Here is a 19,385-nt window from a genome sequence, read left to right as displayed (position 1 = left end):
CTTCCTACTCCTTTTGGTTTCTCAAATGAGGGGAGGGGATGAGAAAACATCGGGTTCTCCAGAAGCGGGAGTAGAGGGCGCATGCGCAATGCGACCCGGTAGGGTACATAACTTTATTCCAGCAGAAGGGAATTCTCACCCCGCTTTTTTTTCTTTCTTTTTTTTGGCCCTCTCAAACTACCGTAACCGCGAAGGAAAAGGAAAAAAAAAAAAAAAAAAGAGGGGGAGGAGAAATTGTCGTAACGCGCGAGGTTTGCGTGCGCCTGCGTGGTCTGTCCCTCCATTCGAATCCCTCCTCCCCCGCAGCACACCGTCTTGGGGTGTGAAAAACAGAACGCTATGAGGGACCGAACGCACGAGCTCAGAGAGGTGAGAATTCTCTCTCTCCCCCAACCAACCACCCCCGCGCCCTCTTCGCCTCGCGCGGCTGGCCACGCCCACAACGGCCGTTCCTGCTCCTCCCCCTTCCGTTCCTGCTTTGCATCGCCTGCCACTCTTGCCTCATTACAACCCCCCCGCGCCCCATCGATTCCTTCTAGGCTGTTCTCCTTCCCCCCCCCCCGCAATTTCACTTGCTCTTCTCCACCTATTCCACACACCCACCCGCCCCCAGTTTCTTACTTCGTATTTATTTATTATCGCATTTATATCCCAACCTTTTTTCCTCCAAGGATCCCAAGGCGGTGTAGTGCATAATCCTCCTCCTCTCCACTTTGTCCTCACAACAACCACCCTGTGAGGTGGGGTTTGGGCTCTGAGAGCGCGTGACTGGCCGCAAGTCACCCAGTGGGTTTCCGTGGCCGAGTGGGGACTAGAACCCGGGTCTCCCGACTCCCAGTCCGAGGCTCTTAACCACTACACCACACTGGCGCTCATGCTGACTCCGGAGCCCTTCGCTTCCTCGTGGTTGCCCCCCCTGACCCCGCTTCTGACCCCCTCACTCTCCATCGCGTTCCCCTCCCCATTTCCCCCTTCCCTGACTTCCGCCACCCGTCCCCTCGCCCTTGATGGGAGTTCTCGTTTTTAGTTTACGTCTTTAACTGCCCCCTGCCTGCCCCAGGGTTTGCTTTAACCACAGCCGCCTTTCCCATTGCCATGATCGCCTTGGCAGGAAAAGCTTGGCTGGGCCTGCATAGTTCCTCCCAAGCGTCAGGCCTTCTGCTCCCCTTTCAGTTTTGTGCTTCGTTTTCCCCCCCTTCCTCTGTGTCCTCACGCCCTTGTCGTTATCCCCCACTTCTCCCACTCTCCTGTGTGTATCCCCATTTCTCCTGGAGGAGAAGGCTGTCGGTGTCCTGGTGACACTATATGCTACCTCCAGTATCAGAGGCAGTTGGCCTATCTGCACCAGTTGCTGGGGAGCATGGGTGGTGTGTGTGTGTGGTTGCACTCACATCCTGCTTGTGGGTTTCCCTGGGGGCAGCTGGTTGGCCACTGCGTGAACACAATGCTGGACTAGATGAACTGTTGATCTGACCTAGCAAAGCAGTTTTTATGTTCTTATGATACCTACTCTAGGGTGACCCTATGAAAAGGAGGACAGGGCTCCTGTATCTTTAACAGTTGTATTGAAAAGGGAATTTCAGCGGGTGTTGTTTGTATATATGGAGAACCTGGTGAAATTCCCTCTTCATCACCACAGTTAAATGTGCAGGTGCCCTGCCCTCTTTTAAATCTGGTCACTCTAGTATAGCTCCTGCAGCTTTAACTGGTGTGATGAAGGGGAAATTTCACCAGGTTCTCCATATATACAAATGACACCTGCTGAAATTCCCTTTTCTATGCAACAGTTAAAGATACAGGAGCCCTGTCCTCCTTTTCATATGGTCACCCTACCTACTCCCCAAATGTTCCTCCCCAAACTGCTCTCAAATGGCCCCCGCTGCTTTTCTTTCCCCTGTTTTTTATCGCCCTGTATGTTGCCCAGCCCCACATAAACCAAACACACTCCACGTTGCCCCCTTTCTCCCCTGAATTCCTCCTTCCTTCTCTGCATAGGAGGCTTTCTCCCTTTCATCTAGTCTTTTGGAGGAAAAGGCTTCTGGCTCAGGAATATCCAAAAACTGAAGGGAGAAGCTGGAGGTCCTAACAGTATCGCACTCAGAACAAAAAGGAAAAAAAGATTAGAGCAATCTCTTGAGGTGTGGGAAGTAATGTCAGACTTGGACTGGGGAAATCCATGTTCAACCATACAACTCGCCGTGTGACCCTAAGTCGGTCACTATGTTTCAGCCTTACCTACCTTACAGGGTTGGTTGTGAAGATCACTGAGGCACCCCTGTGGGTGGTGCTCTTGGGAGGAAAATCAGGACAGAAAAGTAACGTAAATGTAACATAACTGATGTTGAGTTAAGGTCTTGCCTGCCATGGGATTACAAAGTGGATAAATGGTTTGTGGGTGAGAGAGGGATGGAGGAGTCCAGTTTGATTCATTTCAAGGTTTAAACAAGGTTTGCAGATGTCTTCCTACAAAAATAATCTGTTTATAAATGAGATTGCTGAGATACTAGAAGAATCTTGAATGCAATGTATAAATATGCATTCAAGGTTCTTCTTGCATCTCAGCAAACAATGCAGGGTCTGTGTGTCCATTATCTTTCTTGCTTTGTAAACTGTGATTAATCCTTTAGTATGTCTCAGCCCCTGTGTATTGACATGAAGTGCCTCATCTTTACCTTCTAAATATCATAGCGTCTGCCCCTGACAGTGTATCCTCTTATCTCCTGTTTATTGTTGTTTTAGAAAATCCAAATTTTAAAATGTATTGTCCTTGACATCAACTGAGGACTGTCATAGTTGTCTGCAGTGTTTACTAGAAAGGAAGCCGGGGGGGGGGGTGGTTTTCACACTAAGATACAAAATAACTTTAATTTTGTTTCTTTTTCAGTTGGTAGCTACCATATCAAATTTTCCACAGGAAGAGAGAGACTTGGCACCTCTGTAAACCAGACACAGTTGTGTGCTCTTCAGTCTCAGCTCGCCAGTTAAGCAGGGGATGAATCATAATCTGTGGTTAAAGTTTAATTGGCTAAAGCCTGTAGCCCTACTTAAATAGTATTATATTCCTACCACCTGTATAGATGCAGTTTGATAAAGCACACAAGTAAATGAGTTTGTTTTGAAGGTGCCACCACAGTTCTTGACATCTTTAAGAGCTGCTGCTGGGTTTATTTTGTAAGATTGCTTTTAGGTTTCATATGTATCTTCTTTTGAATTCTGGTTTTAAGGAAGCCACCTTGTGTACTTTTGTGGAAAGGTGGAGCATACTTATTATTGGGAGGGCTGATGTTCTTAATTGTTGGGCTGTATTTGAGGCATGGACTTAGTTTAGTGCCTTGTAAGTACAGCTCAACAGAAAGGATCTCAAGTCCTTTGCCTGTGCTTGGAACTGATGAGAGTTTATCCCATGACTTCACCCAGAGTTTTGCAGTCACTCCAAGGTGGGGAGGGGGAGCAGGATTCTGGTGACTTGTTTGGGGGGTGGGGTGAGATGACATTCCTGACAAAAGAATACAAGCGTGTGTATGTGCGTGTTTTAATTTTGCATAAAATAGTACAAGGAGCTATGCAAGGTACTGAAGCCCTACCGCTAAAAACCCCATTCAGCTATTTTCTGGCTTCTGAGATTTCACCTGCCATTGGCTGTGTTCTTTCAAGCATATCTTACCAATTGCAAGAGCTAGAAATGTGTTTTTTTAAATTTATTTATTAAAAATTATTTAGATGAAAGCCAATGTCCTTGGGAAGTTGGATTCTACATCCTATGCCACATTCTTACGTGGCTATGATCTAGCAGAAATCTGATGTATAGCCAGCCTTACGTATAAACCATGTTTTATCCATCATCTAAACTGGGGGCAAAAAATGCTCCTTACTGCACACAAGTAAAAAATTTGAGGTCCAAGAGTTGGAGTGATGCAGCTAAAGTACATGGTTAGTGCACTGTACAAACCGCAGCTCTGGGGACTTCATCCAAAATGTCTCACTTTCTGTATTTGCCATTGCACATTTCCAATCTAGTAGTAACACATAGATTTTGGGCATATATTGAATTTAGAGAATGAAGCAAGAGTGCTCCCTGTGGGGAAAGTTCTCATTGCCTAGTTCACCTTCCATTTTTCCTTTTGCACTGAATTACGTGTGTGCAAATTAGTGAGTTGATATTTAGCTTTGTTGTTTTGTAAGACACAGCGGCCAAGTTGGGTTCCACACAGGACAAAGGGTGGTGTGACGATTATTCCAAGCTGTCATTGTCAATTACAGGTCTCCAACTTCAACTAGTTATGCATCTGATTATTATAGCCAACCGTAAACTAGCATGGATGCCATTTCCCAGTCTACGTGCCAGGTTTTCATATGCGGTCATGTTCAGGTGTGCATCCAGCGGACAACAGAATATCATCTGCCATTCTCAAATTTCTATATTAGTTGACAAGTACAGGGAGTATGTTGACTTAGTACATGGAGGAAGACTGGGATGTGAAAGTACCAGGTACAAGACAGTCTCATCTGTTCTTAATAACTGTTAACCCGATGCCAGATCATCTTATGCTGTGTCAGGTTTTTAAGCAACCTTGAAATACTAGGTTTTATTCACTCCTGCGATGCATACTTTCTGCACTGAGTAAAATGGAATAAGATGATTTTTGTTCAAATCGTTGGTCTTAATTGTTAACTGATCTGGAATCTTTTTTAAAGCTGAAGAGTAGAAAAGGAATATTTGTAAGTAAATATATTTTTAAGAGGAACAGGCTTCTTCTTTTGTACCTTTTTGTGTTCCCTATCACACATGAGCAGTGCATAATTTTTTTTGGACACATCTGATCTCCTTCCTCTACATTTCTCTCTTCCACACACAGAAAGATGACGACTCGGACAATGAAGAAACTGAACTTGTGGCTCTGGTCATGCAGCCAGGATCAGCGAAATTCAATGACTTTTCAGATCCCACTGATGCATTCTTCCAAACGGTACTATATCTTTCTGAGCGGTTAGGAAGTTGACAGTCCTTCTGCTTCCCCTGTGTGTACATAAATATAAACATTCATATGCATCAGCGTAAAAGGCTTGATTTTTACTCACCTATAAAAACTCTTCTTCAGCCTCTGACCTTTTCTCTTGCCCTGCCTTTCTTGATACAGTTCTCTGATCTACTCCAATGCTGCAGAGAGCATAGGCAGGCAAAGGGGTCAGCCTTCTCCCCCAGGTGCCATTAGGCTTTGCTGCTGTAATATGTCAAAGGGGTGGGGTATCCCTGGTTCACCCAACTGAAGGATAAGGAAGAATAAGAAGGTGCTTATCTTCAAAGCCCTCTATGGCCTGGGGCTGGGACACCTGAGGGAACTCCTGCCTCCCAATCAGCCTGTCTGTATGTTAAGAACTTCAGAGGTTCCCTTCCAGGTATCCCACCAACTGAGGTGAGCCAGGTGGTGACATAAGAGACCCTTCTTAATGTTGATGCCCTGACTGTGGGATGCTCTCTCCAAAAAGGTTTCCCAACACCGACCTTGTTATCTTTCCAGTGCCAGGCAAAACCTTTTTTTATTATGATTTTTCCACCTCCTCCGAAATTGGTTTTATGCTGATTTTATATTATTTCTATTTTGTGTGTGGTTTTAATGTTCTTGATTTTAAGGCTTGAATTTGCTTGATAATGTGCTGCAAGGTGCTCTGGGTAAAACAGTTTTGAAGGGTGGGATATAACTTTTTTGTCGTAGCAAGTAAAGTAAAGAGGACTTGAAAGAATTTGGTTTCCCACACTCATGCACAATTTTTGATAAATTAAAGCTGCATTAGTATTGCCTGCACACTGGAGTTTTCTCACAATTCCTTGTGGACGGAAATCACTTGAGCTGTTTCTAGAGTCTTTTGGAACCTCTAGATGATGATGATGATGATGATAATAATTGTATTTCTTACCCGCCTCTCCGTTTGGATTGAGGCAGGGAACAACAATAAGTATAAAATACATAAAACTGAATTAATAACATAGTATACATTATTAAAACTTCCTAAAAACATCCTAACATTCCACTGGATAGGCCTTCCGGAATATGCTTTCTGCTTACATAAATAGATATAAGATCTAGTTCAGCCAGCTGGCTATGGAAGTTAATAATGGTGGTTTGAAGTTAGTAACAATGAGATATATGTGATGATATTTTTTTAGACTACGGGAAAGCCCCTTTATAGCCAATTCTATGTTTTGGTGGAAATATGGGGCATGGAAGTATGTTTTCTTCATCTGGGGTGTTATCAATAAGTAGCGTCAAAGAGTTGAACCAGGGAGAGTAAAAGAATGTCTTCAGTTATGTCATTAAAAGTTCTGAGTTCTCCAAGATGAGTTCCTTTGCTTTCTGTTCTATTTCATTTCAATACTACCCAATAGACAAAGCTCACTCTCACTACAAAAGATTCATTAGTTAGAACTGACCCTTCCCATCGTATCCCTTCCCATGCCCTTTTCAGACTGCTGGCATTCGTGAAGCCTTGAAAACTCTGGAAAACAAAGTGAAAGATCTCGAGAAGCACCAGACTACAATTTTGGCCACGCCACTCCCTGAGGATAGTAAGTTTGCAATGGTGGTAGGGTAGGGGGGTTGTTAAAACAACAGAGAGTGGTTGGGGGAAAACAGATATCAGGGCAGGTTTAAATGGTACTTAAATGTCGGAACTTAAACAACTGCGGAATTAGAATTACTTTGATGCAAAGTATACATCGGCCTTATTGTTTCTTACTTATTTGTTTACTGCATTTCAGTCCTGCCTTTCCTCTGTGGAATTCAAGGCGGTGTACATAGTATTCACGGGCAGCCTCCCATCCAGGGACTGACCATAATCAGACCTGCTTAGCTTCATGTCAACTTACAGAGTTACGTATAAATGTGGACAGATCCCTGCTCTCTAGGGTAGGGAGGGAAGAATGGGGAAAATACTTTTATACACTCTTAATGCATGGTGAAATTACGAGTGAGGTTTAAGAGGACAATGCAGAGGTCACATAGAAAAGTTGGGTTTTGAGGAGGGATTTGAAGTGGAGAAGTGATACTATGTACATGATCAGAAAAGGAAGCCCACATGAAGAGAGCGGGAGAATAGACATAGTCATGGTCATTTAAGAAAGGAGGATGCCTCCTGTTGGCTGAGGGCAAGGATGGAGAAGTAGAGATCATGGACTGGGATAGAACAAGAAATAAGCGCTGAAAGAGAGTGCGGCAAAGCCATGTATATGTTCAAACGTAAGGGCAAGGAGTTTGTACTGCATATGGAATGGGAAGGCAATGAAGGGACCTCAGGACAGGCATGAACATGGTCCGAGCATTGGGAGAGAAATTATTTTGCCAGTGAAGTTCTGAATAGTAGTGAGAGAACTGAGGTGTCAGGAAAGAGAAACAGCAGTAGGGCCAGTGGAAGATGGCCAGAGAATGAGCCAGAGTTTTAGCCAAAGTGATGGGGAGGAACAGAGAGGTTTTTGCACAAGTGTTAGGAAGAAGCAATATGACTTGGCAGAAAGGAAGGGCGTAAGCTGATCACATAGCTTGCAGGAACTGGATGTCATAAAGAAACACATCCCTACATTAGGGATGGGATTGAAATTAGTTCAGTTTATATGCAAATGTATCAAATTTGCACAATGAAATGCAGTTAAATGTTGATATCCACACTTTTCTGAAGTTTGCAATCAAAGTTTGCACATAAAAAATGCATATGCTCACTTTATCTTTGAGGAGATCACATATTAATTTTTGTGCAGCCTTAAAAAAAATTGCAAGCTGATGTAGAAATGAAACAGAGCAACTTTAATGCAGGCAAAATGAGGAACTGAACAGAATCAGACTTGGCAGATTTGTCCAATCTTCGCATACAATAAATACCCCCCTCACACACACCTTTAAAAACTACTCCTGTGGCACAATACAAGCCCTTGATTTTTTTTTTTTTTTTAACCTTGTGTTTTCCAGGCATGAAGGAAAACCTACAAAGGCTACGTGAGGAAATCAGGGAGTTGGCAAAAGACATCCGGACCCGCCTGAAGAGTGAGTGTGGGCGAAGATTGCGGTCTCACTAAGTGAAAGGGAAGCGGGCTGCATGTCGGGCCTCCTTGTCTCTGCTCTTCAGCTCAGGGAAAGGTGTCCTATCGGGACTTAAGAGTTTTGATCTGCATCTCCAGGAGCAAGCAATATGACTTAAAACAGCCTTGTTTTTTCCCATGTAGAAATTGAGCCCAAGAAGGACGGAGAAGACGAGAACAGAAATTCCGTCAACACCCGCATGAAGAGGACGCAGGTGAGGGACAGCCCAGCTCACGGGTAGGAGGCCTAGCAAGGAGGCAAGAGAGGTGTACTTAACCCTTTATTTCCATTTCTGTCTCAGCATGGTATCCTGTCCCAACAATTTTTGGATCTTATCAACCAGTGCAACTCCAAACAATCGGAGTACCGGGACCGGAATCTGGAGCGCATCAGGCGACAACTGCAGATTAGTGAGTGTCTGCACTTGCTTTCCATCAGTCCAGAGACTATTGCCTTTTAGTGCCAAACTAGTAATTTCTCTTACTGCAAGATTGCTCTTCACGAGAGCTGCCCCAGAAATCACAGAAACAAGTGAAGGTGCCAGCTATAGGGTAGAATGCAAAACCATGATTTGCCTAAAGCCATCTGATTACTTTATGGCGAAGATGAGTCTCCCAAGTCCAAACATGATGTCCCATTAACTCTGCCACGCTGCTGCTGTTTGGAGAGGGTTGTGCAGAAAAACATGAGCTATTGTGCCCCTGACTAGCATACTTGATACGTGCTTCACACCTAACACATCATCTGGCATCATTTTCTTCTTTATTAAAAAGCAAATTTCTAGCCTTTAAAGCAGCCTTCCTCAACCTGGGGTGCTCCAGATGTGTTGGACTGCATCTCCCAGCATGCCCCAGCTGGCTGGGGCATGCTGGGAGTTGTAGTCCAACACATCTGGAGCGCCCCAGGTTGAGGAAGGCTGCTTTAGAGAGTGTAGGTTGAAAACATGAGCTGTGCTGAGTGCAGAGGCTAATGGGATTTCCACTGACCAGAGGATGGGTCTTTGGGATATTTTTAAATCTGTCTTCTTTTCATGGCTAACAGAAGCAGAAATATGCAAAATAAAAAAGCATGCTAACATAATTTGCAGAATACATTTTAGATATAAAACATTGCTTTTCATGGAAAAGCCCACAATTCTGGCTGTGGCACAGACAATGTGCAATAGAATATTGAGATTTCCATAGTTTCGTTGCCATTGATACACGCTCATGAAGTGCTCATGAGAAAGAGAACTGTGAACAGTTCAAGGGCAGAGTTACCGCAATCTTTAGAATCGTGACTTCTTCCAAGGATGTCTGTCTAAAATCCTTGCTGGCTGTATCCAGTTGAAGCTTCCCTTGTTCTGTGAGTTTGCAGATAAATGCATGACCAAAGGCAGGCTCAAAAACTGCTCACACCATGGAGAAAATGACTGTGCATTCTGGCCCTGCATGCTGCTGTGTGGTGTCTAGACCTTACTATAATCCTGTACTTGATTTCATTCAAATTCCTAAAGGACAACATGACAAGGGAACACTGGCCAGGTTTCCAGTTACTGGAAGCCAAGAACATTGGTGGCTTTTCTGAGGAAGTGAATTGCCACATTTCCCCCCTCCCCATCTATGACGAATTTCAGGTGTGGGGTTAGTAAAGTTGGGGAAGAACACTGCTTCTCTGCCCTCTGATGCGATGCACAGCGGAACACAGTGTGGGCTGTGAATCAGGAACGCATGAGTCCCAGAAGAAGAAGGTAGATAAGATATGTATATTTTCTAATTCAGCACTAGAAAATCTCATTAATTCTAGGAATCTGAGTTCTCCAAAGGTTGGCTGCATTCCAATAGGCAAGTTTTTTCTTCCTGAAGAAATATCAGACTGCTACAACTCTGGCTCTGTATTCTCTCCCCCCGCAACCGCTGTTATAAAAACTTGAAAGCCCTTTTTCTCTGCCTCTGAATGTGCAGTTTTATAAAAAGCCTCAGTGACGTGCTACTACTTGTATGCTAGCCAAGTTATCTTCCTGTGGAGACGGAGAGCGGCTGTCTGTCGTCCTCTAAAGGAAGATGACCTTGAAAGCCAGGGGAGTTGGAAGGGAAGCTGCAGAAACACACTTAGCTTGGGGTTTCACAGCCAAATGAGAGGAGGAAGGTTTTCCTGGTCTTTTTTCCTTCAAATAATACAGCCAGCCCGAAATTATGCAAAACAAACCATTGTCTGAAATTCCTGATGGGGAGGCTGTGTTAATCTCCCAACAACAAATAAATATAACTTATCCTCAGGTGTCAGCGAGGTGAATATAAAGAGACCCTTTAGGCTTGCTGCCCCATCCTTCAAATGAATTTTGAAACTAAAAGAAGGCAAGTTGTGCATAGTGTTGAATGGGAGTAGGGTCAGCTGCAAGGAGTCCTGAAATATGCCACAGGAGTGTTTGTGATACTGAGGTTGGATTATCTGTGCAGATAGCAAAAGTGAGCCATACTGGGACTCCTCCTTCACCATTTTCTAGTGACCGCACTACAGGCTCCACCCATGTTTCAGCAGGGCTTGAAATATAAGCAGAGACAAAGTATGTTGCTTCTCTACTGCTCAGCCCATTCTTTTCCCATGGAAGGAAAAAGTGTGGAGAGCCTGAGCTCTTAGCCTGGAAAGTTTTTTTTTTCTGGCTTCAATATTTGCTAGGGAACACTCTCCGTCTTGCTGTAGAGTAAAATCTTACAAATACTTGAGCAGTTTTTGCAGAAACCTCAGGAGCTATATGGGGCATTTGCAGGATAATTTCTAATAACCAGCAAAGGATGATCCAGCTATTTTATATTACAGGAAGCATGCAACTCCCCTGTTAAAACAGCTTCACTGGCTTCCGGTCTGTTTCCGGGCACAATTCAAAGTGCTGGTTATCACCTATAAAGCCCTCTATGGCTTGGGTCCAGGTTATCTGAAAGACCGTATTCTCCCATAGGAGCCTGCCTGGGTTCTGAGATCTTCTGGGGAGGCCTTTCTCTCAGTCCCACCAACATCCCAGGCACGCCTGATGGGTACGCAGGAGAGGGCCTTCTCGGTGGCTGCTCCAAGGCTTTGGAACTCCCTTCCCAGGGAGGCTAGGCTGGCTCCCTCTGTGCTACAGTTTCGGAGGCAGGCAAAAACGTTTTTCTTTCAGTAGGCTTTTGGAACTAGACTGGACCTGTGTTAATGTATTGGATCCCCCCTCCCCTTTTAACCTGTCACCATTTTTAATTTTTTTTAACATGTTTTAAATTTTACTGTAGGTTTAATTCTGTTTTAACTTTCGTAATTTATATTTATATGTTTTAATTCTACATGTTTTAATCTTGTAAACCGCCTTGAGTCCCAGTACTGGGGAAAATGTGGGTGGTTGTTGTTGTTATTATTATTATTATATCTTTTTAAAAAAACCTCAAACAGAAAAGTGGTATTAACTGAAAGTTATCAACAGCTAAATCTTGCTCAAATCTTGGATACATAACAGATTTTACCTCGCTTTTCTACCATATTAAAGTAGTTGCCTGGAAGGATATATTTGGGGAACGTTTGAGGCAGCACAGCAGAAAAGGTGGCATACTTCGAAGATGGAATGTGGGTCCTCAGCTGAACAGCTTAGCAAAAGGACAGGTTCATTTCGAAGAAGAGAGTCAGAATGGTTTCCCTTCAGTACGTTGATCAATAATGGTGGCCCATCTGTCCTGAAATCCAGTTCACAAGAGACTGTTGGATGTATTCCAGGCTAGGGTGCACGTTTGGTTCATGAGGAGCAACCGGTCCATCAAGTTGAGTTTTGAGCCTAGCATGTCAACTCCCTGCTAACAGTATACCTCTTCTCGTTTCAGTGTGCCACTAGAGGGCACTGTAGTGCCAGCTCAGACTCACGCAGGTGCTGACCTCCATGCCCTAGTGTGGCCTTTGAGTTCTATTTTGGGAAGTGTGTCAAACTAGTGCTTCAAACGCTGGAGATGTTGGACTTTGGGATTCTGTCCCCTGTTCCAGGATAGGACGGGTGTTGTAAGGGTTCAAGTAGGGATGCTGAGAGCAAGGAAGCCTGGATTGAGTTTCCGGTTCTGACAGGAGAGCAGAGAAACTTTTGTTTTGTGCTGAGCGGCTTGTCTTCTTCATTCACCTTCAGCTGGCAGCGGGGTGGTATCGGATGAGCAGCTGGATCAGATGCTGGAGAGTGGTCAGACGGAGGTGTTTGTCTCGAATGTGAGTACCAGAAGGTGGAGGCCTTGGAGCAGGGAGGCAGGAGGGTTCATGGCTCTCGGGGCACTTAGCCACCTGCACCACCTCCACGCAGATCATGAAGGACACACAAGTGACGAAGCAGGCGCTGAACGAAATTGAGACGCGGCACAGCGAAATCCTCAAGTTGGAGCGCAGCATCCAGGAGCTACACGAAATGTTCATGTACCTGGCCACAGAGGTGGAGCTGCAGGTATGAAGCAGGGAGGAGGAAGTGGGGGGGGGGGGATAATTCAGGCAGTAGGAAGCTGCCTTATCCTGGGTCAGTCCATTGAGCTCAGTATTGGTTACACTGATTGGCAGCATGTATCTAGGGCTCCAGACAAGGGCCTTTCCCAGCTCTATTTGGAGATGCTGGGGGTTGAACCTGGGGTCTTCTACATGCAAAGAAAGTGCTCTACCCCTTCCCCATTCTTCATCCCTGGGTGGGAAGGAGCCGACTCTTGCTTCTCCCCTTCTCCTGTTCTGGCTTCCTATCAGCCTTCAGGCTCCTTCCAGGGTCAGTTACTGTTGTTGCCAAGTAGACTGACCATATGTGCCTTTTAGAAGTTGTACTCAGAATCATCGTGGGGTTAGTTACTATATTAAGGTCACTACGGCTTGAGGAGGTGGCATCTTCTGTGGAACTGCTGTGTGAGCATCCCTTTATTTTCCTCCTCTTCTGTATTGGGTGATTTCCTATGGAAAACCATAGTTTATTTGACCTTATTCTCTCTCCCTTCACCCCTAATGGGCCCAAACAAACCACCCTCATCTTGCCTACTCCTGGTGGAACCTCCTTCATCCCCACCTCGTTCCCCTTCTTGTCCCAGAGCCAGTAGTCTTCTCTCCTCCCCACCTACCACCATTCAGCTCAGAGGTTTCTCCTTACCTGAACCTCCCTCCCTCCCTCTCCTTTGACTGCACTTAGGGAGAGATGGTTGACAGAATAGAGAAGAACATTCTGGACTCGGAGGACTATGTCAAAAAAGGGCAGGAACACCTTAATACAGCCCAGGAAAACCAGAAGAAAGCTCGCAAGGTAAATTGCCCATGATGGCCTCTTCTTTAAAACCAAAAGACTTTGTATGTATCATGCTTGCTTGCGCTTCTGCCATGCAGTTGCTGAACTAAGCATCCTGGGAATCTATGCTTTCACTTAAGGAGAGGGGGTGGGGAAACAAGTTTCAAGTTTAATGTTCCATTTGGCCATGCCTTGTGAAATCTCAGAAGCTGGAGGAGGAAGGGAAGGTTAATATTTATTTATTGATTACATTTATATACCGCCCCATAGCCGAAGCTCTCTGGGCAGTTTACAAAGGTTAAGCAAGCCTTGGAGGGGCCAGAGTTTGAGACCTTTTCAGAGCTCCTTGTTGGCTAGCAGAAGGAAAGTGTGTGTATATTTAGCACAAGTTGAGAGCTGTCAAGCTGCCTCCCCACCTGCCTGTCTTAACACCTTTTTGCCTGTTCTGTTTTGGGGCTCTGTAGAAGAAGTTCATGATTGCCATCTGCCTGACGATCACACTGCTCATCATCTTCGCCATCATCGCCGTATCCGTTATTGTTGGCTAGAGGGGGTTCCAGTTCTGCCTCTCCCTTCACGCGGCATTGTTGGAGCCCTATGGTGTGTACCCAGGGGGTGCGGGAGCAGAGGTGCAAGAAACAGCCGGCCAGATCTGGCTGGTCCGCTATGCAGGCTTGAATAAGAGCCCTGTTAACCAGGCCAGATGGGCCTCTTGGGTTTCCTCTCTCAAAGGTGCTTTGTCTGGGCAGAGGATAATAGCCGTGTCTGTTCACTAACTTGTGGGTTGTGACATGCACTTTTGCCACAGCCCCTTGCACCTCCTATATAAAGGTGGGACTTGATCAATTTTGGCCATCTCTGACCTTTACCCAGCCAAGCCAGAGATGTTGTCTGCAGCTAATAGAGATTGAGGAATACATTGCTGCCTACTTGAGTGCATTTTGCTCTCTTGCATGGGCCCTTTGGCAAAAAAGGGAACGTGTCAGAATGCCTCTTATGCTGATTAGAGAGTGTGACGTGGGTGGTGGGAGGGCTGCCATGCTAGGTGGAACCGGAATGAGGAATTGTGACTCAGCCTCTTCCCTTGTAAATTTTGGATTTCCCCCCCACAGGGTTCCTTTCTGGCTTCATCTCCATTTTGGAACTGCTGCCCCCTGCTGGGGAGGCCTTTGCACTGACAGATGGCTGGTGGAGACGCCTCCGGCCTTCGCCCAGTCCTGAAAGCACACGCTGCCTGTGGCTGCCTCCTCTCCTTCGCCAGAACCAAGGATTCCCCACCCTTTTTCCTACATCCAGAACTATCTCCAGGTGCTTGTAAATTTTCATGGTCTAGAGCAATCCCTGTGCTGTGTTGGTTTCGGCCTTCCTAGTTTATTCCTTTTTTTGTGGCTTGTAGCATTTTGGGTTCCGGCTGTGCTGCTTCCCCCATGAATTTTGTGGCCTTGACTCATCTACATTCAAATGGACATTTCTTCTTTTTTGCCAGTTCCTTCTCTGTTTCCTCAGCTGTATCCTACCTGCCCCCCTCCCCGTGAACTCAGCGCAGACCATCACGTTGAACAGCCCTAGTTCTCCCTCCCTGATCATGGTAGCAGTTACCTTTTCTAGGATTTTTTCCCCCTAGCCACTGCCTCGGGTAACTTCCTCTCGTTGCCGTATTTCTTTTATCACACTTCCTGCTTCATGCCATGTCACTTTTTTAAAGCTTCCCCCTTCCTACGTTGCTTGCTGCATATCTTCACTAGGGAGCAAAGGGACAGCTGGGTTTTCTGCAGAACATGAGGTGGGGTCTTGGTGCTCCACACCCACCTACCCAACTTGGTCTGATGTGCCTGTTAGAGAGGCAGCAGGGGACTTGAACCTGACTATTTTCACCCTGCTGGCTTTTGGGGGTTTGGGAGGTATCCTTGGTTTCTCTTCGCGGCCCTTGATGGGGATGTGGGGTCTGTTTCAGCTGAAGCAGAGGGCTGCAGACCGAGATATCTGGGTCCACAGTCGACTAAAATGCCTGTCTGTTTTTGCCAAGCTCTTTTCCTATTGCCTTCAGTTTTAAAGTTGAAACTGTCTGTGCCTCCTTCCTTTCAGTGTTGTCCCTTTCCCACGTGCCTTAAGAGTTGCGCCCGCACCCCTTGGTGAGCCTACGTATTACCTTCCCCTCTCCTTGGGATCCATTTGTCCCCTTTTTTTAAACTTAATGGATAGAAATCCCATTGCCACCGTTAAAAGTATTGGGACAAAGCCACATGAACGTCATCTCTGCTCCCTCAGGAAACCTGAACCTTGAACTGGTTGGCTTGGAAGCATGTCCAAGGGGCTGGCTGGAATCAAGGTCTTGGAAGTGGGGTAGCAAGAAGAAGCAGCCAGGACACCTGGGGTGCGCTTGTCTGTCCGCTGTTCTAGTTGAATCAGATAGGGAAATCATGGAGGAAATGGAAGCCAGGACCTTTTGGTCTTGTTCTTGAAAATCTGATATTTTGCTACTTTAAAAATAAAGGAGTCTGTCTAAATCAAAGCCTTGAGTAATGTTCCAGTTGCCTTGGAGATTGAATGTATTAAAAAGGGGGGAAAGCAGCCTGACTCAAATTATTTTGTAATATAAAAATAAAAGCACTTTTAAACATGTCTGCAAAGCAGTGGCCTCATTTTTGTTCCGAGTGCTTCATTACCATCAGTCTTGGAAGCTTTGGGCTGAAAGTGGTGGGCAGAGAGTTACTGCACAAACCTCTTGTGGTGCATGGTTTTATTGCTGCTTCATAGGTTCCAGGCCTTTGCCATCGTATTTGAAACAGTTTCTTGGTCTGAGGCCTGGTATAAACTAAGCACCGTTTGATACCTCTCTTCACAGTTTGTTCCATTACAGCCATTGTCTCAACCCACAGAAGAAGCTGTAGTTTCAGTAGCGATTTGTTTTCCCCTGAGCCCCTGGGAGTAGTAGCCACTACCAGGTACAAGTGATTCACTTGTGGGCTCTCCCACACTAGAGGCCTTCAAGAGGCAGCTGGACAAGCATCTGTCAGGGATGCTTTAGGGTGGATTCCTGCACTGAGCAGGGGGTTGAACTCAATGGCCTTGTAGGCCCCTTCCAACTCTGCTATTCTACGATTCTATGACTCACTTTTGGGGCCAGGGGAGGAGAGGCTCTTTCATGGGACTTTTCTTGAATAGGGGTCTCAGACTTTGCATTAAACCAAACCTTCCAAGGTACAAGCTTGAGTGCCTATTCCAAATATAATCACCCTTTTACAAAGTAGCTGCGTTACACTGCTCTGTTCCCTGTATCAACTGTGAAGGGAAAATGCACATTACTAGATGAAACTTGTGAGGGACCCACAGCCGTGCCTAGAAATATACTACTCCCCTTCACGTTTTTACATTTTTGCCATGGCAAACTCCAATGAGTATAATCCATTTGCAGCAAAGGGACCCTCAGATCTAATGAGGAAAGCTACATCACGTTGATTACGTAATAACACTAGGTAGTTGGGGAGTAGATAAGAACATAAGAAGAGCCCGGCTGGATCAGACCAAGGGTCCATCTAGTCCATCACTTTGTTCACACAGTGACCAACCAGCTGTCGACCAGGAACCTACAAGCAAGACACCCTGCTACCCATGTTCCCCAGTAACTAGTGTACACAGGCTTACTGCCTCTGATACTGGAGGTTGCACTTAACCATCAGGACTAGTGGCAATTGATAGCCTTCACCACTAGGAATTTATCCAAACCCCTTATAAGAAGGGGATTGGATAGATTTCCAGGATAGGTTCTAAGATTATTATTTATTATTATTATTTATTTATATAGCACCATCAGTGTACATGGTGCTGTACAGAGTAAAACAATAAAATAGCAAGACCCTGCCACATAGGCTTACATTCTAATAGAATCATAATAAAACAATAAGAAGGGGAAGAGAATGCACCAAACAGGCACAGGGTAGAGTAAAACTAACAGTATAAAAGTCAGATCAAAATCAAGTTTTAAAAGCTTTAGAAAAAAAAGTTTTTAGCTGAGCTTTAAAAACTGCGATTGAACTTGTAGTTCGCAAATGTTCTGGAAGAGCGTTCCAGGCGTAAGGGGCAGCGGAGGAAAATGGACGAAGCCGAGCAAGGGAAGCGGAGACCCTTGGGCAGGTAAGAAACATGACATCAGAGGCGCGAAGAGCACGAGCGGGGCAATAGTGTGAGATGAGAGAGGAAAGATGAAAGTAAAAGGCGTCATCCCCCCAATTCAGTTGGGATGAATGGTACTTGGCTTCTTACTATCGAGAAATGGACACTTCCCTAACAGTTTTGACAATTGGCCCCTTGGTAGATGTGTTTATGGAACAAAATGGTTTAGTTTAGATTTTATTTTGGCCAATAGAAGGTGCTCTTAGCCTACTTCACCAAGTGTTCTATTTCCTTAACATTTCATATCAGGTAGGCAACTTTTGACCCTCAAGAAGTTTTGTCCTATAACTCCCATGATCTCTCACCATTGGCTATGCTGCCTGAGACTGATGGGAGTTGTGGTTCTCCAGATGTTTTGATCTACAAGTTGTTCTAAACTGAGGTGTTGCTTGGCTCATGAAGGATTCCCCACCCACCCCACCCGACTCCAGTTCTCACCGAAAAAACACTACTACAGGAACTCTGCGTTCCTCATTTCTTCGTAAGTGTAGGATTTAGTATCTGATGCAATTTGGCGTCTTGAGAAGTTCAGCGATTACACACGTGAACGTGCTTTTCTCGCCCCTAGGTCTGCAAGGGCCTGAAGAGCCTGATGAAATGTCAAAAAAAGAGGATGAGCAAAACTCAGACGATCCGTGTAGCTCTCAGGTTCTGCAACGGAAGAGCAGAGGTGGGGTCTGGTCTGAGAAGATGAGAAGCGAAGGTTTCTCTTCTGTCAGCTGCTTTCTTTCCCTTATTTAAGGTTTGGGGTCGAGGTTGTTCGCGTTATTACTTTTGTGTATCTCCCCACTTCCTGCCTCGGCTTGACTTACGGGAAAGACTGTGGGGAGGACTGAACTGTGATGTGGGCTGTATGGTCTCCACTTGAAGCTTGTGGGTGAATATTTGGTAATTTCAAAGAAGGTGTCATATGCGTTTCCTATTCGACCTCAATGTCCTCTGTCATGCTTAACATTTAGAACAGTTCTATTGTCTTAAATGTAAGTTGTGCATGCATGTGAGTGATTGTCTTTCACCAGTGCTCTGAATCTAGACCCTAAACTTATTCACACAACGAGATTATCCGACGATGATTAGGGAGCTATCAAGCTATCAGGGGGTTGGACTTGATGGCCTTGTAGGCCCCTTCCAACTCTGCTATTCTATGATTCTATGATACTTTTGGTTGTGTGCAATGATTAATCGCACAAAAAGCTTTAAAGCACTGCCATTTGTTAATGGAGGGTAACTTCTTAAATGATAAATGTAAGACTGGAGAGTTATTGCTGTGGTTGAAATCACACCACCCACCCAAACGCACATTTCAGGAGGGAACACTTGAGTAAGTTCCACAAAATTTCATGAGTTATATTTTCCCCACCTTTGATCCTATTCTATATTTGTACACCGTGCGAAGGTAGAAGCCTCCTCTCCCTCCCCTGGCCCCAAGATGCCCAGTTTGCCATGGTCCTCTTGATCTGCACATTGATCTCTCACCAATCTTTCTGCATCCCTATTTCCCATAATCTCTTCCGTTTCTTTTGTGGGTGTATCGCCACAGGTGGCCGAGAGGGGTTGGCAAAAACCCTGTGTCCATCATTATTAGTTGGATCACATATCAGGGTTCCCCACCAGTGTCTGCGATTCAAGTCCACTTGTGCTGATAACTCTTGCAGTATTGGGGTGCACAGGCATTGGCTGAAAATTTACTGCATTGTGAGAGGGGATCATCTGACCACCGAGAGAACCGTTATTGATTTGACGGAACTGCTGAAATGGATGCAGTGCAGCGGTCCTAAAATCTGTTCCCTGTCGTTCGTCCAGGAGCTTAGAGCATTTAAGAATTCCCAATGGCTTCCCACTGCCTGTACTGGCCAGGCTCATGTCAGCTGGCCTCCTGCTACAGAAGATGTTCTATGTGCTGATTGTGT

General features: G+C 45.4%; 1 protein-coding gene across 1 annotated transcript; it reads left to right on the top strand.

Moving 5' to 3' along the window:
* The first annotated feature begins 262 nt into the window (after positions 1-262).
* On the top strand, positions 263-15,924 carry STX4 (syntaxin 4). Its single transcript, XM_063138437.1, has 11 exons — positions 263-369; positions 4,857-4,967; positions 6,466-6,565; positions 7,959-8,033; positions 8,213-8,283; positions 8,371-8,479; positions 12,187-12,263; positions 12,355-12,492; positions 13,210-13,320; positions 13,767-13,902; positions 14,415-15,924. Exons 1-10 carry the CDS (start codon positions 340-342, stop codon positions 13,848-13,850), a joined length of 906 nt encoding a protein of 301 aa, XP_062994507.1. The 5' UTR covers positions 263-339; the 3' UTR covers positions 13,851-13,902; positions 14,415-15,924.
* Positions 15,925-19,385: the final 3,461 nt, after the last annotated feature.

The sequence above is a fragment of the Elgaria multicarinata genome, chromosome 11 (assembly GCF_023053635.1).
Source record: "Elgaria multicarinata webbii isolate HBS135686 ecotype San Diego chromosome 11, rElgMul1.1.pri, whole genome shotgun sequence".
Lineage (NCBI taxonomy): Eukaryota > Metazoa > Chordata > Lepidosauria > Squamata > Anguidae > Elgaria > Elgaria multicarinata.
Note: the sequence above shows the minus strand (reverse complement) of the source record. Positions and strands in the feature narration are given on the sequence as shown.

What these genes read in the sequence shown, in the direction of transcription:
- STX4 (XM_063138437.1), top strand. Translation starts at nt 340, where the DNA reads ATGAGGGACCGAACGCACGAGCTCAGAGAG. An exon ending in CATCCGGACCCGCCTGAAGA is followed by an intron (nt 8,034 to 8,212) that starts GTGAGTGTGGGC and finishes TTTCCCATGTAG; the next exon opens with AAATTGAGCCCAAGAAGGAC. An exon ending in ACCAGAAGAAAGCTCGCAAG is followed by an intron (nt 13,321 to 13,766) that starts GTAAATTGCCCA and finishes GGGGCTCTGTAG; the next exon opens with AAGAAGTTCATGATTGCCAT.